Source organism: Podarcis pityusensis (genome assembly GCF_964106645.2).
Source record: "Podarcis pityusensis genome assembly, chromosome: 14".
NCBI classification, from domain to species: Eukaryota; Metazoa; Chordata; class Lepidosauria; order Squamata; family Lacertidae; genus Podarcis; species Podarcis pityusensis.
The window spans coordinates 37,215,384-37,242,744 of NC_138039.1; the positions used below are offsets into that span (position 1 = coordinate 37,215,384).

Consider the following 27,361-nt stretch of genomic DNA (forward strand, 5'->3'; position numbering starts at 1 on the left):
CTTAGACGGCCTCGGCCCAGTATCCCCAAAGGAGCGTCTCCACCCCCATCGTTCAGCCCAGACACTGAGGTCCAACGCCAAGGGCCTTTTGGCGGTTCCCTCACTGCGAAAAGGGAGGTTACATGGAACCAGGCAGAGGGCCTTCTTGGTAGTGGCACCCACCCTGTGGAATGCCCTCCCATCAGATGTGAAGGAAATAAACAACTATCTGACTTTTAGAAGACATCTGAAGGCAGCCCTGTTTAGGGAAGTTTTTAATGTTTGATCTTTTATCATGTTTTTAATATTCTGTTGGGAGCTGCCCAGAGAGGCTGGGGAGGCCCAGCCAGATGGGTGGGGTATAAGTAATTTATTATTATTATTATTATTATTATTATTATTATTATTATTATTATGTGAACTTCCCTGAGACCTTATGATGAAGGGCTGTATATAAATCTAATCAATAAAAATAAACTGTTGGAAGGTTACAGCACCTACTGTGGCTGTAGAGACCGATATGGGAGAGACATGTTTTGTTGCAGCTGGGGCAGACAAAGGCATCTGGTTGTCCTGTTGCAGATATACCTTGGTGTTTCCTCTTTCTACACTCCTCCCAACAGCCACCCCTCCTCTGGTCACTGCTATGAATGCACAACTTGACTGACTGCCTCCAGACACTGTTAGCTCTTGCCCTGCTTTGGGAAGCAGGTGGGAGGGGTCTAGGACCATAGCTGTCAACCGTCCCTTATTTGGCGGGAAACTCCCTTATTCCAGCGCCATTCCTGCTGCTGTCCTGGATTGATGATGTCCCTTAAATTTCCCGGGATTCAAAGGAAGCAGCTCCTCTCCCTGCCGGCCAGGGAGGAGGGAGGCTCCAACTGTGTTGCTTGGCTGCGTTGCTCACCCAATAAGGCGTCTAAGAACGACTGGGGGATGGAGCTTGCATGCCTTGTGCCGATCAAATCGGCCGCGTTGCCTGGGGACTCGCCTTTGCTCAGCGCTTCCCAGCGGAGAGGTGACGGTGGTTTTCCTTGCAGCATCCCCTTTGCTGGGTTGCTGCGCTGTAGGAACCACCGCTTGAGGCTTTGTTTGGCTGCTGGCTGGACTTTCTGCCTTTGGCTCGGAGGGGCTCAGAAGTTGAATATACCTGTGCTCGGAATCGGATGGATATGTCATCAACGGCCCACTCACCCTTGCCGGGGAAAAGGTCTGTCTGGAGCGGGGGCACATGGTGGGGGGAAAGGAAAGGAGCTGGTTGAGTACAATGGCGGGCGGCGATCTGGGGGGGGGGGGCTTGCTGACTAAAATCCCTTATTTCCTTATTTTGGCTGCTGATCCCTTATTTTCGAGGCTGCTGGTCCCTTATTTTCAAATCTGTAAGTTGACAGCTATGTCTAGGACCATACTGGAGCCATCGCTGCTCCTTCTCAAAGCCTGGCATGGCACGAGGGCTCTGGGGTGTGTACCAAATTTTGGCTTAGCTCAGGGTGCCATAGTACAAAGTACACCCCTGCTAGAGCCGCCCAATCAGCAGGAAAGGGGAGCTTTTTTAGCCACTGAGAAGAAGCCTTTCTCCCCCTTTGTGCTGACTGGAGCCAATCAGAGTGAAAGGAGGTGTATCAGCGACGGAGGATTGGCTCCTAGGGTCACTCTGGAGAAGGCTTGTGGGAGAACACTGAAGACTTGCTCTGTATACTAAGCATTTAGGAACACTGAAAACAACAAGGTGCTTCCGTTTCAAGAGATGGGGCGCAAGTTCTATTACATACAACAGAAAAGCCTTGGCATTCGTACCACAGGCCAGTATACCTGAAGGAGCGTCTCCACCCCCATCATTCTGCCCGGACACAGGTCCAGCTCCAAGGGCCTTCTGGTGGTTCCCCCCCTGCGAGAAGTGAGGTTACATGGAACCAGGCAGAGGGCCTTCTCAGTAGTGGCGCCTGCCTGTGGAACGCCCTCCCATCAGATGTCAAGGAAATAAACAACTAGCTGACTTTTAGAAGACATCTGAAAGCAGCCCTGTTTAGGGAAGCTTTTAATGTTTGATGTTTTATGGTGCTTTTAATATCCTGGTAGAGGCCCAGCCAGATGGGCAGGGTATAAGTAATAAATTATTATTATTATTATTATTACTTAAGTCCAAAATCTTTAGCTCCTGTACGTGCACAGAAAAAAGTAGATCTAACATAAAGGCAGCACATGGAGTTCTGCATTGATCATTTCAATGCATCCCTTATTATTAATATTATTGCAGAATTATCAGATCACTATATAATCTTAGAAGGGTGTAGCTGTGACAGTGTGTGGCTGTGGCCATCATGAAGAGACCCTCAGCTTCTGAATTTACCGCTACACAACTGGTTGCAGCTCTATTCTTTGCTCTGTGTTTACCGCTGGCTAGCGTCACATCTGGAAAGTATGGATCAGGGGTAGGCAACCTAAGGCCCAGGGGCCCGGATGCGACCCAATTGCCTTCTCAATCCAGCCTGCAGACGGTCCAGGAATCAGCGTGTTTTTACATGAGTAGAATGTGTGCTTTTATTTAAAATGCATCTCTGGGTTATTTGTGGGGCATAGGAATTTGTTGTGGTTTTTCAAAATATAGTCCGGCCCACCACATAGTCTGAGGGACGGTGGACTGGCCTCCTGCTGGAAAAGGTTACTGACCCCTGGTATAGATGCTTATCTCATTCTATCTTCTCTCGCAGCCCAGACCCAGAATTGGAGTTGCCATTGGTGACCAAGTGCTGGACCTCAGCGCCATTAAGCATCTGTTTGATGGGCCTCTCCTTTCTAAGCAGCATCATGTCTTTGATCAGGTATTTTGCCAAGGTGACCTTGAGCCCCCAAACCTGAGGTTCTCCACCCCCGATGTAAACCACACTGGGCTGGACGAAGCAATGGCCTGACTCTTTATAATGCTGATTTCTATGTTCCTGTGAGCTCCCGTTGCTTGGTCCCTGCTCCTGCCAACCTAGCAGTTTGAAAGTACGTCAAAGTGCAAGTAGATAAATAGGTACCACTCCAGCGGGAAGGTAAACGGCGTTTCCGTGCGCTGCTCTGGTTCGCCAGAAGCGGCTTAGTCATGCCGGCCACATGACCCGGAAGCTGTACGCCGGCTCCCTCGGCCAATAAAGCGAGATGAGCGCCGCAACCCCAGAGTCGGCCACGACTGGACCTAATGGTCAGGGGTCCCTTTACCTTTACCTATGTTCCTAATGACCTGCCAAAAGCTTGGCGGTGGCAGGACGTCAGTATGACATTTCGCAAGATTACCTGTAATTCAATGCTCTGCCATTGCAATTTGCCATTGCATTTGGAAGTGGGCAGAAGATGACTTGGGGTTTCTTGTGCATCCATGTGCTCTTTCCTTCATATCACAATATTCCTCATGTGCTGTGTGCTCAGAAAAACATGTCCGCCCTCCTTTGCAGCCAACCCTTAACCGTTTCATGGCGCTGGGCTGGGAAGCATGGACAGAAGCCAGAGCGCTTCTCCAAAAGCTGCTGTCTCACAAAGAGCCGACGCTGAGAGATAACGTGGAATTACGCAAAAGGTAAATAAAAAATAACTAAAAACTGGGGAGAGACTAAGTGGCTAGGACTCTGTAGGTGTGCGTGCTGCTATTTTATGGGAGCCCAGAAAAGCTGCAGAATGTGCTAGTGGCCAACAGAGTCCATTTCCTAAGATTCCAAGATTTTCTTCTTTTAAAAATATGTAAGTTTCTAGTCCCTGTGGTTTCCCCCCTAAAATATTTCTTTGCTCTCCTTGTGCCACACAGTGATGTTGAGGGCTGTTAAGTTGCAAAGCTAAGCTTGTGTGCAAATGCTTGTTTGGAATGTCAAGAGCCAAAGAGATTACTGAATAATATTATTGATCCTCTGGGATTCCTAGTCTTCTGAGGCTGGCTGTGCTAGAGAGTTCTCAGCTGGGATCTCCATAATGTCCAAAGCAGGGCTTACTGTCGGCTCTGATCAGCTGTCTTCTGGGCAGGCCTTCTTAAAAACATGACATCACAATTTGCAAACAGACAAACAATGCAATTCAAAGTTAGCACTTCTGAGGGGAAAACAACCAATATGACAAAAACAGCAAATTCTTAGTCACTTACAGGATTTGGTGGGTGAGTAAGAATTAATTATTTTTTATTATTATATTGGAAGATGTCAAAAACATGTTTGCTCTACTAACGATTTATAGCAACGCCTGCCTGCATACAAGACACATCAGATTGTAATGTACACAGGCCTAAGATCGTTGGTACTGGGGGAGGTGCTCTTTTAAGTGTACTGCAGTAAACATTCGAAGATTGGCAAATGCTGACATTGACCAGTTGTAATATTGTAAGGAGAGAGAGAGAGAGAGAGAGAGAGAGAGAGAGAGAGAGAGATGTCAGAAAATTCACCTTGGGTGAATTACATGCGTTGGCAGGATTGACAGAAAACTTGTAGTAAAAAATTTGAACAATGGACTGACAAAGGATTTATAAGAATAGAGATACGAAATAGACGCAGAGGGGGAAATCATTATTTTAAGATCCACAATGGGGGGGGGGGAGTCAAAAGGGATTATATGTGTATTTAATTCATTTGTTTATGTAAAATAGAAAATGCAAAAATAAAATTTATTTAAAAAAGAAAAGAAATTCACCTTGAGTGAACAAAACTAAGTTTCCTTAGTGCTTGAGAACTAAACATTATTTCTGTTTGTTTGTTTCCTCGTTTGCCTTCTAGAGCATTTGTACCACAGGCTTCGGCAATAATGCACCTTCCTGCTGAAATTGGTGAGTTCCTTTTACTGTCAACAAGATCCACTTAACCCTTGTTCATTTCCTCCAGAAGCAGAGTTCTATTCTCCGAATTACTGGGAATGTCAGATCCCGTCTCTTGATTTAGCTGTAGTGTATGCTAGAAAAGTGGGACGCGGGTGGCGCTGTGGGTTAAACCACAGAGCCTAGGACTTGCCGATCAGAAGGTTGGCGGTTCGAATCCCCGTGATGGGGTGAGCTCCTGTTGTTCGGTCCCTGCTCCTGCCCACCTAGCAGTTCAAAAGCACACCAGTGCAAGTAGATAAATAGGTACTGCTCCGGTGGGAAGGTAAACGGCATTTCCATGCACTGCTCTGGTTTGCCAGAAGCGGCTTAGTCATGCTGGCCACATGACCCGGAAGCTCCCTCGACCAATAAAGTGAGATGAGCGCCGCAACCCCAGAGTCGGCCACGACTGGAGCTAATGGTCAGGGGTCTCTTTACCTTTACCTTTATGCTAGAAAAGGGGTAGAAATTTGATTCCATTGACAGTTAAAGGCGAACCCACCTAATAACCCTTGCTTTCCGAACCAACACACAGCTGCCCTTCAAAATCGACACTTCTCCCAATTTTGCAGTGCCGTTCTCCAACTCAAGTGATTTATTCATTCATTTATTTTTATTAAATTTGTGTACCACCCTATATCCGCAGGTCTCAGGGCGGTTCACAAGATAAAATCACTAAATAAAATCACTAAATACATTGTCGAAATAAAAAAAGAACAACCCAATAACCCCGCTCTAAGTAATGTGTATGAAGATGCATATAAAGTCATCAGAAGCATTTCTGCCCCCAACAGTGAAGGTAAAACAGTAACTGTGGATAGCCTTATCCTCTGTGAATTTGACTAGTCCTCTTATAAGAAGAGAATAGGCAGGACTAGTGCGAAGGGACTGACGCCTCAGTTACCGCTCGCACCAACTCACCCGCTCTCTCTTACATATATTTTCCCCACTTCCCTGAACAACCCTTAAAACAAATGCTAACTATCCCAGAGTATCCTGTGCGGGACCTTGGTGTGGGGGATAGCCAATAAGCTGGAGTCCCAAGCGGATGTTTTTAAAATAACAATAAAGATTTATTTTAAAACAAGGTATTATAATACAAGTGGAGAAACTTAGGTTACTTCAGAATTAATAAGCTAGTTTGCTGAATTCATTTCACAGAGGTTTCGGCTCTGAGGTAACTTTCAGTAATAGTCTTACTATCAACTCCTGAGGTAACTTTCAGTAATAGTCTTAATATAATAATATAATAATATAATATAATAATAATATAAAAAGTACAATGAGAATGATTGGAAGTTTTTCACAGAAGACTTTATTGGATAAGATATGATGTTGTATAAATAATTGGCTTTTTTAACTGATATTTTCTTGTTATTGTTAATTTTTTTTTGTCCTTTTTTCTTTCTTTTTCATTTTTGTGCTTAACTCTGATGTACTCACCTGTAATGTATGATTGTATTTTAAATCAATAAAGACAATACAGTGGTGCCTCGCAAGACGAAATTAATCCGTTCCGCGAGTCTCTTCGTCTAGCGGTTTTTTCGTCTTGCGAAGCAACCCTATTAGCAGCTTAGCGGATTAGCGCTATTAGCGGTTTAGCGGCTATTAAAGGCTTAGCGGCTTAGCGGCTAAAAGGCTATTAGCGGCTTAGCAGCTTAGAAAAAGGGGGGGGAGCAAAAAAAATCTCAAGACTCGCAAGACATTTTCGTCTTGCGAAGCAAGCCCATAGGGAAATTCGTCCTGCGAAGCGCATCGAAAAACGGAAAACTCTTTCGTCTAGCGGGTTTTTCGTCTTGCGGGGCACCACTGTATTATTTTTTTTTAAAAAAATAGTCTTAAGGGATCACAACCCCCCTTTCTTAACTGGGTTTTGGGAGTCTCTTCCTTCCACAGAAGAGTCTCTCCCCTCCAGAACAGTGAGAGACCTAAGTAGACTGATCCCTTTACAGCTCCTACTTCTCCTATCTCTCCCTCATTCACCCAGCAAGATTTGGTCCTATTACTCCTGCAGGACACTATACTCAGTCCTTCTCCATTCACTTGGAGTGGATGTTTTCTCCTGAACCAACTCTCCCTCCTCAGCACTCTGTATATTTCATCCTGTCTCCTAACCTAACTCCCAACCTCTCCAAGCCCAATTCCAACCCCCTCCACAACCACAACTCAAAACCAACCTAACTAACTCTCTCCCTCCAAACACAGTGGTTCTCAACCTGTGGGTCCCCAGATGTTGTTGGACTACAACTCCCATCATCCCTGAGCTCTGGCCTTGCTAGCTCGGGGTGATGGGAGTTGTAGTTCAACAACATCTGGGGACCCACAGCTTGAGAAAGGCTGCTCCAAAGCCTCTCCTTTTAAATTCTCCCTCCTGGAACCTCGGCTAATCAGAGGCTGCCCTTCTTTAACCATTTGCTGGCAGGAGATAAAAGTAAAAAAGAAATACTTGTGGAACCAACTTTTCCATCACAAAATAGTCCTGTCAGCTGTGTTGGAATCGTAGAGTTGGAAGGGACCACAAGGGTCATCTAGCTCAACCCGCTGGAATGCAGGGAACTTTTGCCCAGAGCAGCACTTGGACCCACAACCCTGAGATTAAGCATCTCATGCTCTACTGACTGTGTTGCCCCTCCGCTTCCTGCACAACTGACATGCCCACAAATGTGGACACGAAAGGAGGAAAGTCAGAGTAAGGTGAATGGAAAGTTTAGCCATGCTGTTTCCTATCACAGACACCAGAGGGCAGTAAGTGAATTGTATATGAAATCATTCACTGTGTTGTGCTTTTGTGTTTTTTAACAGAAAAGAAGCAGGAAGCAGGATTTTGCTTTCTGTGTTTTGGAGGGCAAGCAGATGAAAGTCAAGCACTAGTTTCTAAGTCACGAGAATCAACAGCTCCATTTCATTCTGCAATAGTCAGAGCTCATCTACTCTCTAGTACTGTGTCCAGTAGTGCACTTTTTTAAGGCAGTATGGTGTAATGGTTAGAGAGTTGAACTAGGACCTCAGAGACTCGGGTTCCAATCCCTTACTCAGCCATGAAGTTCACTGGGTGACCTTGAGCCAGTCTCTCGACTTGTCCTACCTCACAAGGCTGTTGTGAGGTAGGTCAGGCTGGGAAGAGGGGAGACACATGGAGAGCTCCTTAAAGGAAAGTTGGGATATAAATGTAGTGATAATAAAGAATAATAAGGAAGAAAGATGTAAAATTGGAATGGGTTCAGAGTCAGGCAACGGAGATGGTATAGAGAACAAGTCCAGTGAGGGAAGGATGAAGGAATTGCTTTGTTAAACCTTGAGCAGAGAAGACTGAAAGGAAATGTAATATATAAAAAGCTATCGTTGAGGAGAAGGTAAAAGCTGCATTCACAGCTGAACCGCATGATTCCCACCCAAAGAATGCCAGGAACTTTTCTCCTCACAGAGCTAACATTCCCAGCACTCTTGGCAAACTACAGTTCCCAGGGATGTTTGCTGAGAGTTGTGTGCCTCAAATATGCGCTTCAAATGTTTACATGCAGCCTTTTCCCTTTTTGCCCCAGAAGGCAGGAGTAGACCAAATGTGTCATGGGAGAGTAGATCAGATCAGATGAGATCAGATCCTCACAAAACAAAATGTTGTGAAGATAAGATATGGCAACCTCAGCAGAGATTACCTCACACCATGATAAAACTGCAACACAGGCAAGCTTAAAATGACCACAGATTTCCTTGGAAGTTCACAAAATGCCCCATTAAAATGGTAAAAAAATTATCCCTCTTTTGACATATACTAAAATAAAATATCATTTATTATCTATTGCACTTAATTATTAAGTTGCTTTGAGTTAAATTTGCATGTGTGTGTGTGTGTGTGTGTGTATAGTCGTTTAGTCATGTCCGACTCTTCGTGACCCCACGGACCAGAGCACGCCAGGCACTCCTATCTTCCACTGCCTCCCGCAGTTTGGTCAAACTCATGTTGGTAGCTTCAAGAACAATGTCCAAACATCTCGTCCTCTGTCGTCCCCTTCTCCTTGTGCCCTCCATCTTTCCCAGCATCAGGGTCTTTTCCAGGGAGTCTTCTCTTCTCATGAGGTGGCCAAAGTATTGGAGCCTCAGCTTCAGGATCTGTCCTTCCAGTGAGCACTCAGGGCTGATTTCCTTAAGAATGGATAGGTTTGATCTTCTTGCAGTCCATGGGACTCTCAAGAGTCTCCTCCAGCACCATAATTCAAAAGCATCAATTCTTCGGCGATCAGCCTTCTTTATGGTCCAGCTCTCACTTCCATACATCACTCAGTCATGTCACAAAGAGTCGGACACGACTAAACGACTAAACAACAACAATATATATAGTAACTCAAAGTGACTTACCAAAAAGCACAGGCATTAAAATCAAGGCCTTTTTCCGGCACCTCTCAGGTGAGCTCCATTGCCATTACAGTGGTACCTCGGGTTACATATGCTTCAGGTTACATATGCTTCAGGTTGCAGACTCCGCTAACCCAGAAATATTACCTCGGGTTAAGAACTTTGCTTCAGGATGAGAACAGAAATCGTGTGGCGGCGGCGCAGCAGCAGCAGGAGGCCCCATTAGCTAAAGTGGTGCTTCAGGTTAAGAACAGTTTCAGGTTAAGAACAGACCTCCAGAACGAATTAAGTTCTTAACCCGAGGTACCACTGTATAAGAGAACAAGGGAGGTGTTCATGGTGAGTTCTGGCACCTCTTTTTTTCTATATAAAAAAGCAGTGATTAAAAACAACATAAAACTAACAGAGTAAAAAGCTAAAAACATATTCGTAGTAAAAAAAGACTTTGAAGGAGACTACAAATAAGAAAAGCCCCCCCCCCCCCATTAAATGCCATTCTTGGTTGGTGGCACCACAGGTCTGTCATCCTTCACCATCAAGGCAATAAAACATTGCCACTGGTATCCAAAGTCATTGCCAAGTTCTGCAGCTTCTTTCAGTTCATTTCTCTAACACCACTCCTTGCCAAATTCTCATCCCTACAGGAGACTATACGGATTTCTATTCCTCCCGGCAACATGCTACAAATGTCGGGGTGATGTTCCGTGGAATGGAGAATGCTCTGATGCCCAACTGGTCAGTAGTTGTGTTCTAAGAATTCCAAGGTCTCAAATATAAAATAAATGTTCCTAAGTGTACTAGGCAAACACATGCATAAGTATATAAGCCATGGGTCTGAAATAGTACAGGAGAACAATCCTGAAGCCATTTTGACTCTCCCAAATTGACCTCACATATTTCTATTCAAGGAAGAAGGAAATGGGAAAAGCTTTCTGATTGTCTTTTGACTGTAGGGGCTTACACCTCCCATTTCAAATACAGTCTGGCAAGTATCTGTTAAGCTGAGCACACTCTCAAATTTCTGCTGAAGACCGCCCCCTTCTGTGATGTATGCATGATGTTTGGAGTGGTGGTCTTGGGCTACAGAGTGGGCAATTTCAAAAGTATATATAGGGGCCTGCACACCATTGTTTGGGGTTCCCCTCCCTCCTGTGGGTGGGGAGTGGGGACCCTGTTGCAACAGTTCCTAGAATAAAAATCAGGCTTACTAGCCACTTTGCTTCTCAATTTACTCTGGTTTGCCTCTGTTATTTTCTCCTACCAATAGGGAACCCACTTAAGGACTCTCTATACAAGCTCCAGAATACCCCATAAGGGAAAGGGAGCAGTTTTTCGTATAACAGTTGCTTCTCCAACAACGTTTGGGAGGGGTTGAATGGGGAGAAGAATCATTTGGGTGTCCGTTCGAGGATAAAGCATTATCTGGATGTGATGAATGAGAGGATACTCAATGAAGCGATTTGAACCCTTGTGGACTTTCCATATGCATCTCATTGGCCACTGTGAGAACAGATGCTGGACTAGATGGGTCACTGGCCTGATCCAGCTCTTCTTATGTTCTTATGCATTGACCACATTCTCCTTTTAGTTGATGATCACAACCCCCTGTGATTATTTCTCTTTTCAAGGTTGCACTTGCCAGTTGGGTATCACGGACGTGCCTCTTCCGTCGTTGTATCTGGGACGCCGATCACGAGGCCATTGGGACAAATGCGACCTGATGATGGTAAGCCTTTTGGCCTTCCACTCACAACCTGGTTTCACGTTTATAAACGGAATTAATATATAAGAAGAAGAAGAGTTCGGATTTGATATCCCGCTTTCTCACTACCCTAAGGAGTCTCAAAGTGGCTAACAATCTCCTTTTCCCTCCTCCCCCACAACAAACACTCTGTGAGGTGAGTGGGGCTGAGAGACTTCAGAGAAGTGTGACTAGCCCAAGGTCACCCAGCAGCTGCATGTGGAGGAGCGGGGAAGCGAACCCGGTTCACCAGATTACTTAACCACTACACCACACTGGCTCTCTTAAAAGCAAAGAGTCTTGAGGTGTCAAATTAAAAGAGAGAGATTCCTTTCCGTTTGGTACCATTTTAGTATACAGTCATACTTTGGTTTTTGAACAGCTTAGTTCTCGAACGTTTTGGCTCCCGAATGCCGCAAACCCAGAAGTGAGTATTCCGGTTTGCGAACTGTTTTTGGAAGCCAAACATCGGATGGAGCTTCCACGGCTTCTGATTGGCTGCAGGAGCTTCCTGCAGCCAATCAGAAGCCGCACTTTGGTTTCTGAACATTTTGTAAGTCGAATGGACTTCCAGAACAGATTCTGTTCGACTTCCAAGGTATGACTGTATTTGTCAGCCATGATGAACATGGGCAGTTGCCCCTGAGGGATTTCCAAAGATTTCAGTTGATATAATAACTCTTCCTTTCCTATGTCTGTCTCCCCTGAACAAGTGAGGGGTACACATATATTGTATTATTTACATGGTGAGGCAAATAGATTTGGTTATTATTACTCCCCTCCTTTTTCTTCTGTAAGTACATTCATCTTGTTTCTACATCTCTGGACTGATTTGGATGTTTATTTATTGTTTCTTAGCCTCTTCGTGGCGAGAGGCTTTGTCTGATATTCTGTACTGCAGAATAGCCTTTATCCCTTTTCCTGACTTGTTTAAATAAGTATTCTCTTTGTAAAAAGCAGTTGATCCATGCATGCATAGCGAGGTGGCATTGTCAAGCTTGCAAACACCATCGCTTTCCCTATTAAAAGAAACAGCATGCTTACTTTTTGTGTGTGTTTGTTCTGTTTAAATCACAGCAAAACCCCCGGTGTTCGGTGCTTGCAAACTTTTGGATATTGAACTGGAAATGGTAGGATTTTATTTGCTTATGTTGTCCTCTTCATCTCTCCATCCCTGGTTTTAAGAACCCTGACCAAAAAAGGGGGGGGGGGCAAACAAGACAACCCATTATTAAATGGAACATATAAAATTTCAGAAATGCAAATTCTCACAATTGAAACGGTCAGAACTCCCCCAAACCATTTATATTTTTTCACAAAATAAAAAAAACACAGCACTAACTAGTTGACACCATTTTGGATTTTTAAAAATTTGCCTGCAATTTTCTCTCTACTAGGGCTTATAAAGCAACAAACTTGTTTATAAGGAGAAAGAGGAAATTAATTGGTGGGGAAACAATTTTCAAATTCTCTTCACTTAAAAATGCTTTTGTTTTGTTTTTTAAGCTAGTGAATTTCTGTCTACCTTTAAACAACAACACCAATAAACCTCTGAGGCCAGTGCATAATCAAATCAAAAACCATTGAGTTGTTTACAACTTAATTATATTCAGAATAAACCTACTGAAATTAATAAGTCCACGTGAGCCATATCCATCAGTTTCAGTGTAGGACCAACGCTAAAGTTGGATTGGCCCAATTAAAGGAGCGGGGTGCGGGAGGAACATAACAATAAAACCACAATTAGAAATTAAATCAGCAGGAAAATAGGACATATATCTAGGAGCAAGTTAATGTTAGGAAGGATCTAGGAAAATAAATACTACAATGTTGTTGTTGTCATCGTTGTCGTTTTACTGCAACTACTATTAATTCAATTTCTTATGCACCCTTCCTCATAAGGTCCCGGGGTGAGTTAACGACCATTTAAAATGCATTATTAAAACAGTTTAAAACAAATTGCACTCACAAGATTAGGGTAGGTCACACAAACACCATCTCAGGTGTCAAAGTTCAGGGAAAGAGGAGCGTTATGATGGAAACTGCATAATGATTTGATTTCCTCTCATAAGAGCCCTGAGGCAACTCATCAATGAAAACGCAACCATTTAAGCAGAGTTAAAACCACAGTTCAAAATAAGACCAGATGCTCAGCAGTCAAACAAATAAACTTGCATTGTGCTCCAAATTCTGGCTGCTGTATTTGTCCTGTTTGCACAGAAAGTGCCACGTAAGAATCCAGGAATTGGATGGGATAAGCTGAGATGAGTGCGTGTGCTTTACCATGTTGGTTCTTTTGTATAAAACAGAATATTTCCATTTTTGGAACATAAGGTAAAGGGACCCCTGACCATTAGGTCCAGTCGTGACCGACTTTGGGGTTGCGGCGCTCATCTCGCTTTACTGGCCGAGGGAGCCGGCGTACAGCTTCCGGGTCATGTGGCCAGCATGACTAAGCTGCTTCTGGCGAACCAGAGCAGCGCACGGAAACGCTGATTACCTTCCCACCAGAGTGCTACCTATTTATCTACTTGCACTTTGACGTGCTTTCGAACTGCTAGGCTGGCAGGAGCAGGGACCGAGCAACGGGAGCTCACCCCATCGCGGGATTCGAACCGCCGACCTTCTGATCGGCAAGTCCTAGGCTCTGTGGTTTAACCCACAGCACCACCCGCCCTAACAAAACCTCCTCCTGTATTTCCCCAGGCTTTCTTTGTAGGCCCTGGAAACAAACCTGGAGAGGCGGTTCCCATCAGCGAAGCTCACAAGCACATCTTTGGGATGGTCCTTATGAATGACTGGAGCGGTAATGAGCCCTGCTGATGTTCCCCACTGCAGGAATCCTCTTGCTATGCTTTTGTATTAGACAATGTAGTGAAATGAGGCAGACTTCTGAAGATTCCTTCAGGAGAGCAAAGATATAGGAAGTGGCCTTATGCTGAATCAGACCATTGGTCAATTGAATTCAGTCTCGTCTCCACTGACTGCCAGTGGCTCTTAAGGATTTCAGACAGCAGCCTTGAACCTGTGACCTCCTGTACACAAAGCAGACGCTTTGCCTCTGAGCTAGTGTTCTTCTCCAGTTAAACATTGGAACCTGTCATATATTATGTCAGACCATTGATCTGTCTAGTGCAGTATTGTCGTCAACGTCGTCTTCTTCTTCTTTGGCGACCACTCGTAGCTGAGTGAGATTGTCTTCCATGAGCACGGTTTTAACAGTGAGTCCGTAAGTGACTGTGGAGGCCAATTCTGGATCCACACGTCCTTCCACAGTGGGGACATAGGTTTCTGGGCGGGAGTTGAACACGGTGAAGGTTTGCCAAGTGTGCCTTCCTCTTAGCGCATTTCTCCCTTTCATCCTAAGTTTGAGCATCTTCGAAGCCCATGGCACCTTTGGGAAAGGCTGTTCTCCAACTGGAGCGCTCGCAAGCCAGTGTTTCCCAGTTGTCAGTGTTTCTACTACATTTTTTTAGATTTGCCTTGAGAGAGTATTTGAACCTCTTTTGTTGACCACCAGCATTACGCTTTCCATTTTTAAGCTCAGAATAGAGTAGTTGCTTTGGAAGGCGATAACCAGACATCTGAACAATGTGACCGGTCCAGCAAAGTTGATGTTGAAGAGTCATGGGTTCAACACTGGTGATCTTTGCTGCTTCTAGTATACTGGCATTAGTTTGCCTGTCTTCCCAAGTGATGTGTAAAATTTTTTGGAATACTGTATGCACAGTATTGTATGCACCAGCTGGTAGCAGCTCTCTAGGTCTTTCCCAGCAAGGGTCAGGCATAGGCAAACTCCAGCCCTCCAGATGTTTGGGGCTACAATTCCCATCATCCCTAGCTAACAGTGGTCAGGGATGATGGGAATTGTAGTCCCAAACATCTGGAGGACCGGAGTTTACCTATGCCTGACTTGGGTAATATTTTGTAATATTGCACCCTGTGTGAGGCCAAAATTTGGCACCCTAAAAATTGATATTCCCAATTATGGATCTTCTCAATTTTGTGCCCCTTCATTTGGGCATCCTGTGCAGTGGAACCGCCTTCACTGCCTTAAATTGTTCCCAGTCCTACCTGGACATGCCAGGAATTGACCCTGGGTCCTCCTGCATGCAAAACAGATTCTCTTCCACTGAGCTACCACCCCTTCCCTGAGAAGCAGAGCCTAAAACTTATATATACAGTGGTACCTTGGGTTAAGAACTTAATTCGTTCTGGAGGTCTGTTCTTAACCTGAAACTGTTCTTAACCTGAGGTGCAGTCATACCTCATGTTGTGAATGCTGTGGGTTACATCTTTTCAGGTTGCATCCCGTGTCGACCCAGAAGTACCAGAAAGGGTTACTTCTGGGTTTCGTCGCTCGCGCATGCGCAGACGTGCAAAATGACGTCACGTGCGTGCGCAGAAGCGGCAAATCGCAACCTGCGCATGCGCAGGTGCGGGTTGCATTCCGTTCAGGTTGCGAATGGGGCTCCAGAACAGATCCCATTCGCAACCAGAGGTACCACTGTACCACTTTAGCTAATGGGGCCTCCTGCTGCTGCCACACCACCACCACACGATTTCTGTTCTCATCCTGAAGCAAAGTTCTTAGCCCGAGGTACTATTTCTGGGTTAGCGGAGTCTGTAACCTGAAGCATATGTAACCCGAGGTACCACTGTGTATCTATATCTATATCTATATCATCTATATCTATATCATCTATATCTATATCTATATAATCTCTTTCCTTGTCTCCTAGCACGTGACATTCAGAAATGGGAATATGTCCCCCTCGGTCCATTTCTGGGCAAGAGTTTTGGCACCACCATCTCTCCGTGGGTGGTGACTATGGAAGCTCTGATGCCGTTTGCACTGCCGAATCCTATCCAGGTTAGCAAAAAGTGATCAGATGTATCCCATGTGACTTATGGGGAAATTGATTCTACATGACTTATGTGGAAACAAGGCTACTTGTCAGATGGGTGGGGCATACATAAATAACAGAGATGTGCATGATTCCCCACCCGCAATCCAAATTATGTCCCGGCCCAGCACTTCAGAGCACCCAGGGTTGGATGAAGCATTAAGCAAAATGAGCACATGATTAGGGCATCAGGGGAAGGGGGGGGCACCACAGAATTTTCCTTTGCCAGATTTTCTATGGTGCAGTTGAACCAGGTTCCACAAAAAAAGGATCCCACAATATGTGCATTGTAAGTTCAGCGCAACAACAACAAAAAAATGTAAAAACAAGATTCAGTAATGCTGAACTTTGTAAAATAATTGCAGAAGGCAGTATTTTATGGTTTATTGTTGTTTATATTTTGCATTATATATATATGGGGGCACCTAAATCTTTTTAAGTGCTGAGGGCCTCTAAAGGGCTTAAATCCAGCACTGGGAGAGGCCTTGATCTGACCTGGGGACAACCCGAGTGAGATCCTGGCTCCACCACCTTTGGGGTAGTAGATGGCAGAATTTAAAGATTGAGCAATGAAGGAATCCAGTGCAACTTTTGTGCTAGCAGAATCTAGGTGCACAACAGCTGGTTCTTGTGCAACAGTGGATTTAGTTGTGAAACAGCTTGCGCTTGTGTTTTTCCTTGCGCCACATCATCCTGCCAGCGCAACAGGTGTATTGCTAAGGGACTGTAACCTAGCAGTACGTTGGATGCAGCCCTCTGTTTTCACTTCAGAACTGATAGACACTCAACCACTTGAGTCTGCTATTATAGAGGGATATATGACGCTTCTTTTGCTTCGTCAAGGATCCCAGGCCACTGCCCTACCTCTGCGATGATCAGCCTTACACTTTTGACATCAACCTTTTCGTTGCTATTAAAGGTACAGTACTCCCTCCTATGATACATTTTCATTTCATTCAGGCTTGCGGAGCTCCAAAATAAGAAAAAAAATTGGGAGGCCATAAGTAAAATGATGTATTAAAAGAGTCAAAACGCCAACAGTACTCTGTTAAGCTACTAATGCCCTTCTATTCAGCCTTGTTTGTAAATTCTAAGAAACAAAAAAAAACCCTTCAATTTTGTAAGGTTCAGTCTCTATTTTGATTCAAAATGTTTTCTAACTGTATCTGAACATAGACAAAAATATTCCCCTTGATTTTCGGAACCGTCATGCAAAACATGGTTAAAATCAGTGCAGTTTTAGAACGGTTCAGTCTTCCATTTTGATTCAAAATGGTATCCAATGATATTCAAACATAGGTGAAAACCTGCTCCTTGATCTCAGGAGGTCCTAGAGGTGCCCAAATTCAGAGTGAAGAAAAACTCTCAAAAGATATAGCAGAAGATAGCATCTTGATAATACTTTAGATTAAAGTTGCCTTTAACCAGGCATAGGCAAACTCAGCCCTCCAGATGTTTGGGGACTACAACTCCCATCAGCGCTGACCACTGGTCCTGTTAGCTAGGGATGATGAGAGTTGTAGTCCCAAAACATCTGGAGGGCCGAGTTTGCCTAAGCCTTCCTTTAACCATTATGCTACATCTCACAAATAAATAAGGAAGTCTTCCTTGAAATAAGAAACGAATGGCAACTCTAGCATAAAAAGGTAAAGGGACCCCTGACCATTAGGTCCAGTTGTTGCCGACTCTGGGGTTGCGGCGCTCATCTCGCTTTATTGGCCGAGGGAGCCGGCGTACAGCTTCCAGATCATGTGGCCAGCATGACTAAGCCGCTTCTGGCGAACCAGAGCAGCGCACGGAAACACCGTTTACCTTCCCACTGGAGTGGTACCTATTTATCTACTTGCACTTTGATGTGCTTTTGAACTGCTAGGTTGGCAGGAGCAGGGACCGAGCAACGGGAGCTCACCCCGTCGCAGGGATTTGAACCACCGACCTTCTGATTGGCAAGTCCTAGGCTCTGTGGTTTAACCCACAGCACCACCCGTCCTAATACGAGAAGTGCACTCCTTGCACAAAGGTTTCTTCATTTAATTCCTATTTCACCATCATAAAATTCCTGCATGGACAAAACTCCCCTGCAGGAATTAAGATGCAGTTGATACGTAAAAGTTCCACGTGGTAATTGCATCTATCAGTTTTTCAATCTGTATACCCTTGTGCAATGGCTGTTTTTGGTGGTGGAGCAACAGCAGACATTAAGTCCTCCAGCACACCAAATAGATGTTGGGACTACAACTCCCATCATCCCTGAACATTAGCCATGCATGCTTACTGGAGCTGATGGGAGTTGGTGTCCAAGAATATCTGGAAAGCCACAGGCTCCCCATCCTTTATCCAAGCCATCTGTGATGTTCAGCGTTTTGTGCAAAAGCCTGTTATACGCAGCTTTCCAATTTGCGCTCTCCAGTTTTTCCCTCCCAGCTGGGTTAATTACTTTTACCCTGCTTTTTTTCCTGCAAGAAGTATCCAAAGCAGCTGATGAACAGAAGATAACGCATAACAGAAAATGTTAGCAGAGTTAAAACAAACAAGAATATTAGATCAAGCATTTGAACCAGAGAGCTATAAAAAGCTAAGAGGAGCTACCAATTAAAGCTACATTAAACTCTCACACCGGCTGAGGGTTTTCTTTAGATCTCTCTTCTCAGTACACACTCCTAAGATATCTCTGCAAGGACAATTTCTACCTTGGAACAGAAATAGGGAGTAAATTCTATGGCAAATCCCAGAGGAAAAGGTTTATGGTTTTGTCGAAATGCACAAGACTCTCTCTGTGTGTAAAAGGAGTCAAACTCCCTTGCCTGAGCAGTTTTATGACAGGAACTGTAAACACCTCAGTCTGTATTCTGCTGGAGTTGCACATTGCCTTACTGTAAATTTGGATTCTTGCTCTCATACTTCCACCACGGTGAAAAGATTATGGACAAAATGAGCAAGTGAAACCTCCTCTATAAGGTACAGGTAAAGGACCCCTGGATGGTTGAGTCCAGTCAAAGGCGACTATGGGGTTGCGGCACTCATCTCGCTTTCAGGCCGAGGGAGCTGGCGTTTGTCCACAGACAGCTTTCCAGGTCATGTGGCCAGGATGACTAAACCGCTTCTGGTGCAACAGAACACTGTGACGGAAAAAGAGCGCATGGAAATGCCGTTTACCTTGCCGCCACAGTGGTACCTATTTATCTACTCGCTCTGGTGTGCTTTTGAACTGCTAGGTTGGCAGGAGCTGGAACAGAGCAATGGGAGCTGACCCCGTCATGGGGATTTGAACCGCCAAGCTTCCGATGGGCAAGCCCAAGAGGCTCAGTGGTTTAGACCACAGCGCCACCCGCGTCCTCCTCTGTAGTACTGAGATTGGAAAAGTATAAAGTTGCACCTGAAGTGTGTTGTCCAGAAAGCTGCCATCCAAACCTAGGGATTGCCCATCCCTACGAATATCAAACACAGAACAACTCTCACACATTTGCTGAATCCATATTTATGTTGACTGCAGTTACTTGGACACAGGTGATGGTATTTAAAACACTGAGTCCTCACAATCCTCCTTACTGCAAACCTATTGATTTGTTTTCAGGAGATGGAATGAGCAAGCCTGCTAATATTTGCCGCTCAAACTTTAAGGTAAGAAATGTTTTCTCTCCCGTGTTCATGGTGTTTTTGGCTGAGACAGGATTTGAAGTGGGCACTGCTAAAAACCACACACCAGCCATTGAGCCACATTGTCACCTACTGAGTGCATACGTATGTATGTTATGAATGACGTAAAAGCAGAAAGGGGAGGCTTCTGAGAATCTCAGTTAGTTAGTGCAAGTAAAATTCTTTTCTGTGTGTGTGTTTTCACAAATGTTAGGTATGCATGTATGTTATGTGTGCATATTATATTATATTATGCTTGTTATTTTATTAAATATATGCATTTACAGGTATATGCACACTTTACCCTAGTTATAAGCATTTTTGCACACATTACTTGGCTGGAGAATTGCATTACAAAATCCAGAATGTGCAAATTTTGAAAGATGGCTGTGTTTCGGTTCGTGCATTGTTCTTGGGAGTGCCAATTATATAGGTTTATCTCTAAATGCAAACTGGATCTAATTTATCCCCCATCACTAGGAGGAGCTCACTAACAGAGCAGGTTGTTTGCATGCAAAAGGTTTTCCGGTTCAATCCAAGACATCTCTATTTTACCCAGTGGTGGGGAAGATCTCTGGCTGAGACCCTGGAGAGAGCTGCTGACAATAAGAGGCAGTCATGGGCTAGATGGAGAAACCTTGTATAGGGCAACACCCCATGTATCTCCAACACTCTAAAACCCTCTCCTCTCTTTTATCTTGCAGCACATGTACTGGACCATGAAACAGCAACTGGCTCACCATACCATCAATGGCTGCAACCTTAGACCTGGAGACCTCCTGGCCTCTGGAACTATTAGCGGGCCTGTAAGCATTTAATTATAGGGAAGCGGGTGGCTCTGTGGGTTAAACCACAGAGCCTAGGACTTGCCGATCAGAAGGTCAGCAGTTTGAATCCCCATGGCAGGGTCAGCTCCCGTTGCTCGGTCCCTGCTCCTGCCAACCTAGCGGTTCGAAAGCACGTCAAAGTGCAAGTAGATAAATAGGTACCGCTCTGGCGGGAAGGTTAACGGCATTTCCGTGTGCTGCTCTGGTTCGCCAGAAGCAGCTTAGTCATGCTGGCCACATGACCCGGAAGCTGTACGCCGGCTCCCTCGGCCAATAAAGCGAGATGAGCGCCGCAACCCCAGAGTCGGTCACGACTGGACCTAATGGTCAGGGGTCCCTTTACCTTTACCTTTAAGCATTTAATTAACCATACCCTGATTGTAATGCATCATATTTGCAGTAGAGATGATGGGAAGCTCCACCAAATCTAGATTTTAAATCCAGATATAGGGAGTCAAGTACCTTTGGATCCACTGGGTCCCAGGCCATGTCTGATCCGAAACGGATCCAGATAAGACCTTCTGATGTTTCCATGCCCAGGATGACATAGGCACACCGGGGTTTGGAGGTGCCCACTTCAATATTAAAAACAGCTTCCTCCTGACCCATCCAGTATGAATTACTGGAAGTAAGGCAGCTGGGTGATGGATGTAGCAGGTACCAAAGCCATAGATTGTTGCACATGCATAGCACATCAGGAAAGCTGGGAGCCATGGGAAATGCGGTTTTCATATTTCCCGGTGCCCCTGGACGCAGTGTTTGTGTAGTCCAGGCTGTAGGTGTCATAATCAAAACTGGATCCCTCCTTGCTGCCCACCACCACCTGCCTCTAGTGCAGCAGTTCTCAACCTGTGGGTCCCCAGATGTTGTTGGACTACAACTCCCATCATCCCCGACCACTGGTCATGCTGGCTAGGAATGATGGGAGTTGTAGTCCAACAATATCTGGGGACCCACAGGTTGAGAAACACTGCTCTAGTGGGAGAAGGAAAAGGGTGGAAGCTGTTTTCCTTGCACAGCATGAGAAAAATGCTGAAATAAGTTTGTCTCCTGTTTTGTACTTGATCAGACACCTTTGTGGAAGGCTTTGCTCTGTTTTGTTTTAACAGACTGTTCGGAGATTTTAAAGGCATTAGCTCTAAAAAAAAACAACACCCCCACAAACACTCTGTAAGCAATTGCATCTCCCAGAGAATAAAGGATTACATTATAGCCAAGTGACTAAGCCGTAGCACGTCAGCGGACTGGATCAATCGCTGTTTCTGGCAGAGATCCACTCTTTAGGATCCAAGAATATCCTTGATTTCCTTTAGCCCAAGGTTGGGGAACCTCAGATCTGAGGGGCAAATGCAGCCCTCCAGGATCATCTTGCCAGGCCACATCCCTTGCCAGCCTTACTTTGCATTATCCTGGAGTATTTTGCCTGGTTGGAATATATTGGCAATGGATCTTCCTTGCCTGGATGAAGGATAGGTGTGTGGGTGGGTGTTTGTAAGTGTGTAGAAACTAGCTTACTGTCAGGCTCCGGGGACAAGACTTCCTCCCCACCCCCTTTGGCCGTAGATAAGCAGGACAAAGTGAAAAGAGTCGCTTACCATTTAAAGAGTCTTTAATGATCACAACAAAAGAACAAAGCAGCCTTTCTCAGAGTGAAGGTGCTCCCCGTTAAGGTTTCCACCCACTTTCCCCCTAGTCACTTCCGCACCTTGCAACCTGATCTCGCAACCACCGTGCTTTTTGTATAGCCACCTTATCTGCTCTACGTGACCTTGGACTGATAGGCTGGGCACTTTCCAGTGAGAGAGAGAGAATCTGTTAGCTCTCTCTCTCCCAGTTCGTCTTCACTTTGCTGTTCAACCCCCAGTTCGCCCCAACTTTTGTCTTCGGAACTATGCCCCTCTGCAAGCCACTGTTCCAAATCTATACTGCTCCACTGTGCCTGGGTAGCTTCAGGATCCTGGTCAGGAGCAGGGAGAAGGGGAGGCTCCCACCATTCCTCATCAGAGCAGTACTCCTCAGCCTGGTCTCTGACACTTACTACACCTAGGTAAAACTTGCATTCGTTGCTCCATCCCTTTTTCTCTCTGGGCCTCTCCACTCCTGACATGTGGCTCTTGGAAGGTTGCCCCGAAAGGATTGCAGCCATGGATCTGAAATTAGTTCCCCACCCCTCCTTCAACCAGTGGGTCCAAGATGTACAGAAGCAGTATATCCACACAGAGAGCTGATGCTAAGTACATGTTTTCAATTTCTGCTTGAAGGATCCCGAGAACTTTGGTTCCATGTTGGAATTGTCGTGGAAAGGAACAAAAGCCATTGACCTTGGTCATGGTCAGTCTCGTAAATTTCTGCAGGATGGAGATGAAGTCATTATAACAGGTGAGTGCATTTGCAGGGTAGGATGAGGCAGAGTACATGTCAGGGTCAGCACTGACATCCCAAATTCTTTGTCATCTTTTGGGACCCCAGCAAGGCCTCATCACTGATGCTTGCTCTTGACCCCACCACAAATCAAAATATTTTTTCCAGCACCAGTCCACCATTTACAGTGGTACATAGGGTTACATACGCTTCAGGTTACAGACTCCGCTAACCCAGAAATACCACCTCAAGTTAAGAACTTTGCTTCAGGATGAGAACAGAAATCATGTGCAGCGGCAGCAGGAGGCCCCATTAGCTAAAGTGGTGCTTCAGGTTAAGAACAGTTTCAGGTTAAGAACAGACCTCCAGAACGAATTAAGTTCTTAACCCGAGGTACCACTGTACTGTACTTTTCTGTGTATAAGACTAGGTGTTTTTCTTTTTAAAAGTGGTGGTTGTCTTATACATGGATAGTGCATAGGGTGGACGTTTTATTGGTTGCTGCCACAGCTCTCAATGGCTATTGGGCATGTTATTGGTTGCTGCGTCAATGGCTGGTGTTGATTGGCTGATGCTGCAGCAATTGGGCAGGCGAGGGGGCGGGCTTCTGCTGGTGAGGGGACAGACGAGAGAGGCGGACTTTTGGACGCATGCGGGTGAGTGTTTTTTGGCAACCCCCCCTAAAAAAACCTCAACAACTCTGTGCCATCTCCCCCCTCCCCCATTTTCTTAAATTTGAGTCCTATACATACATGGGGGTGTCTTATAGATGCAAAAGTACGGTAATTTCCCAGAATTCCCTCAACATAACAAGGCATTGTGGGAACTCAAAAGATGGGGCTGTACAGCCATAGCCCAAAAGCTATTGCTTGGTGGGTTACAGATGAATAAGGGAACCTGCCAAAGGCCATTTTGCTGAAAGCCCCCATCAATCCTTGAGACAGACCTTCCAACCCTATGATTCTGTGAGCTGTAGTATGTGTACAGAGTCGTACCTTGGTTGATGAACACTTTGTGTTGAACGTTTTGGCTCCCAAATGCCGCAAACCCGGAAGTGAGTGTTCTGGTTTGCGAACATTCTTTGGAACCCAATCGGAAGCCGCACTTTGGTTTCTGAACATTTTGGAACTTGAATGGACTTCCGGAACAGATTCTGTTCGACTTCCAAGGTACAACTGTACTGCTAAAGAGCTCCCATGTGTTTTGGCCCCAAACCCTTGGAGAAATAAGGAGCTCCCTCCATGTGTGACTTATACCACGCTTTTGGGAATCTTGGCTTAAGCAAGGTCTGTCCTCAGAGAGATACATTTGCCCCTCTCCTTGTTTTCATGAAGGCAGGTCCTACAGCAAGGACAGGAAACACCCGGCCTGGGTCTGGATACAATCTACAGCCAGATTTCATCTGGTCCTCTAGGTGCCTGCAGCCCAGCAGCTGTTCAGTAAGGAGAGCCTGAGCTCTAGCTGTAGCGAAAATGACATTGACTGTTTAAAGTAGTACGATACTGCTATAAGTTTACAGTGCACACAGTCACCTTCTGCTTGGAGAGCAAATGCACAGACCAATAAGAGCTCTTAAAAGCAATCCTAACCATATCTGTTCAGAAGTAAATTTCATTCTTTTCACTGTGCTATGCATAGGATTGAAGCCCTGGTTGATTTAAGGGCGGGGGACTGGCAATCTTAGGCAGAAGGGCTTACTCCTGAGTAAATAGCTGAAGAAAAAGAAAAGGCCACTCCCCTTTAAGAACAGGCTGCAGCATTTGAGACTTTTTTGTTCAGAGAAAATGTGAGTAAGAGGCAACAAAATTATGCAAGGTAGGGAGAAATTGGATCCCTCAAGCATAGAGCTGGAACTCATGGACATGCAACAAAGCTGAATGTTGGAAGATGCAGAACAGATAGAAGAAAGAGCACAGTTGAACTATGGAACTCACTGCCACAGGGGTTGTGATGGTCTCCAACTTGGATGGCTTTAAAAGAGGATTGGACAAATTCATGGAGGAGAGGAGTATCAGTGTCTATTAGCCATGATGACTATGCTCTTCCTGCGTGGTCAGAGGCAGTAATGCTTGTGGAGAGAGCTCTGTTGAAAACAGGATTCTGAGCTAAATTGGCCACCAAGCAGGTTCTTTTGAGGTCCATACGTAACTTTGGAAAATGTTCCATATCTCATACCACCACATGTGGTGGGAATGTCCCCAAATCTAACTCTTCTGGACATCAATCATACAAGAAATATGCAAAATAACTAAGCAAGTATTAGAAGTCATCCCAGAACTGGCCCTACTAAACATCTTCCAAGATAAGAATGCCCACTCACAAAATAAAGAGCTCATAACCCAACCAACTCTCAGCAGCCAGAAGCATCATAGCCAGACACTGGAGAGACCTGTCAGGAGTAAGCATGGACCAATAGTATCAAAAAGTATGGGAAACGGCCTTGTTAGAAATACTAACCAATAAACTGAAACTGACATGGGGACAAATAGAAGACGTTTTCACCCCAGTGTGGTTCCCCTTTATCACATACACAGCCCAACAAGACAACAACAAGAATCTGCCGACAGCATAAGAATCAATCTGGGTAACATGATCCAAAAACACACACAGAGAGACAGTGTGGTGTAGTGGTTAAGAGCGATAGACTCGTAATCTGGTGAACTGGGTTCGCTTCCCTGCTCCTCCACATGCAGCTGCTGGGTGACCTTGGGCTAGTCACACTTTGAAGTCTCTCAGCCCCACTCACCTCACAGAGTGTTTGTTGTGGGGGAGGAAGGGAAAGGAGAATGTTAGCCAATTTGAGACTCCTTCGGGTAGTGATAAAGCGGGATATCATATCCAAACTCCTCCTCCTCCTCCTCCTCCTCCTCCTCCTCCTCCTCCTCCTCTTCTTCTTCTTCACACCCACATATACCCCACTCACACAAAAAACCAAATCTCACTACAGCCAACCAAAGACAACCAATCGTACTCTAGGCCACCCCCAACCTCTCTCACCACCAAGGAAATACAACAAGCGAATAGTAAGAGAACCCACACAAGTGACGCTGACACAAACCCCCCCCACACACACTAAGTAGAAGAATAGAAGCATTGCCACCCGACCCCACCCCACTCACCATTCCCCTCCCCCTCTTTTCTTCCTAACCTAACACTGTATGCAACACTAATGTCTCACAACAAATGAAAATGATTTGTAGAAAACGCAACTTGAAAAAGAGACAACGCACATATCTTTGTAAACTAAGAAATCTTTAATAAAAAAAAATTATTATTTTTTAAAAGTTGCATATCTGAGATTTAGAGCCAAATAGCGAACACAGCTAAGTGATGCCAGTTAATCTGAGGCTGATGGCTGCTGACCTGCTTATGTGAATTCGTCCTGCAATCTCCTTCAGTCCATCGCTTGCTGTGATATCTGTGATGCCTCTGGCACAACCAAGAGTGATCCTTTGCTCCTTGGCTGGCAAAAGCATCACAGTCTGCTTCCTACTGGTGCTATTTTTAGCACACCTGGGAGCACTGATGGAGGACGCGAACAGGACGTTTTCGGGAGTGCTCTGAAGCCCCGGTGCATAGGAAACCATTGAATATGGGTTAAAAAATCCCAGGGGTCAGGATTTGCCATGGACATGCTGCAAGTCCCTGCAGGCCACCCCAAAGTGTTGGCCGCAGGCAAGGACAAATCTAGTACAGTGGTACCTCGGGTTACACACGCTTCAGGTTACATACGCTTCAGGTTACAGACTCTGCTAACCCAGAAATAGTGCTTCGGGTTAAGAACTTTGCTTCAGGATGAGAACAGAAATTGTGCTCCGGTGGCGCGGCAGCAGCAGGAGGCCCCATTAGCTAAAGTGGTACCTCAGGTTAAGAACAGTTTCAGGTTAAGAACGGACCTCTGGAACGAATTAAGTACTTAACCCGAAGTACCACTGTATGAAACTAATGAAGCTTAAGCTTAAGGACCCCTAATTCCTCACACATCCCATAACTTGAAAACTATAAGGCATAGGAAGTATTTGTTCACACTGGTGACTTTGACATGCGAGACAAATCCAGTACAGCAATTTTAATCAAAATCTGAGATGCAGTAGTTAATTTTAAAAAAATAAAATGGGGTGATCTATCATGAAACAACCTCATTGAAAAAGATAACTGTGTTTACCCTGACCTGGTTGCGAAGGTGCCCCCATGACAGTTCAGGGCCCCCAAAATGTAGGTCCGCCACTGGCCCCAGGTTAAACAATACAGTGCTAGATGGACCTATTATTCTGACTTGCTGTGAGGCAGGTTCCTGACTTCCTAATAGTTTTTAAAATGCATTCTTTAACTTTCCAAAAAAGGACACAACAAGGACAGTAGGAACATGAGAACTGCCTTCAGCCAGGCCTGATTCTTTGCCCGGCAAGTTCAGTATTGTGCACTCCGACTGGCTTTTGCACATATGATGGTTTGTTTAATGGCCTTGATAGCTGGTGCCAACAAGCAAGTGCACATGTCCGGTTAGGAGGAAACACTCTGGTAATTCTGAATGTGGCAAGAAAATGCTAATTCATGTTTGCACTCAGAGAAGGCGGGAGAGCTACATGCAGCCGCCAGGCCTGAGGTTGCCTGCCCCTGGTGTAAGGGAAATTGCCCGTAAGCACATATGGAACACAGTTGGTGCCCAGATAACGAGTAATGCATTTCTTAAGCCAGTTAGCAATAAAATAGAATTGTTGCCAGAAGAGCCTTTCTGAAA

At 45.2% G+C, this 27,361-nt stretch overlaps 1 protein-coding gene across 1 annotated transcript in view; it reads left to right on the plus strand.

The window, feature by feature from the left end:
* FAH (fumarylacetoacetate hydrolase) overlaps positions 1 to 27,361 on the plus strand; it is a 30,517-nt gene that overhangs the window by 2,085 nt on the left and 1,071 nt on the right. Inside the window, exons 2-13 of the mRNA XM_080980499.1 lie at positions 2,691 to 2,801; positions 3,417 to 3,538; positions 4,716 to 4,765; positions 9,793 to 9,883; positions 10,777 to 10,874; positions 11,967 to 12,019; positions 13,596 to 13,695; positions 15,632 to 15,762; positions 16,640 to 16,715; positions 19,371 to 19,417; positions 20,137 to 20,238; positions 22,521 to 22,638. Of these exons, the coding sequence (XP_080836625.1) occupies positions 2,691 to 2,801; positions 3,417 to 3,538; positions 4,716 to 4,765; positions 9,793 to 9,883; positions 10,777 to 10,874; positions 11,967 to 12,019; positions 13,596 to 13,695; positions 15,632 to 15,762; positions 16,640 to 16,715; positions 19,371 to 19,417; positions 20,137 to 20,238; positions 22,521 to 22,638 (1,099 nt within the window). The remainder of the gene's footprint in view (positions 1 to 2,690; positions 2,802 to 3,416; positions 3,539 to 4,715; positions 4,766 to 9,792; positions 9,884 to 10,776; positions 10,875 to 11,966; positions 12,020 to 13,595; positions 13,696 to 15,631; positions 15,763 to 16,639; positions 16,716 to 19,370; positions 19,418 to 20,136; positions 20,239 to 22,520; positions 22,639 to 27,361) is intronic.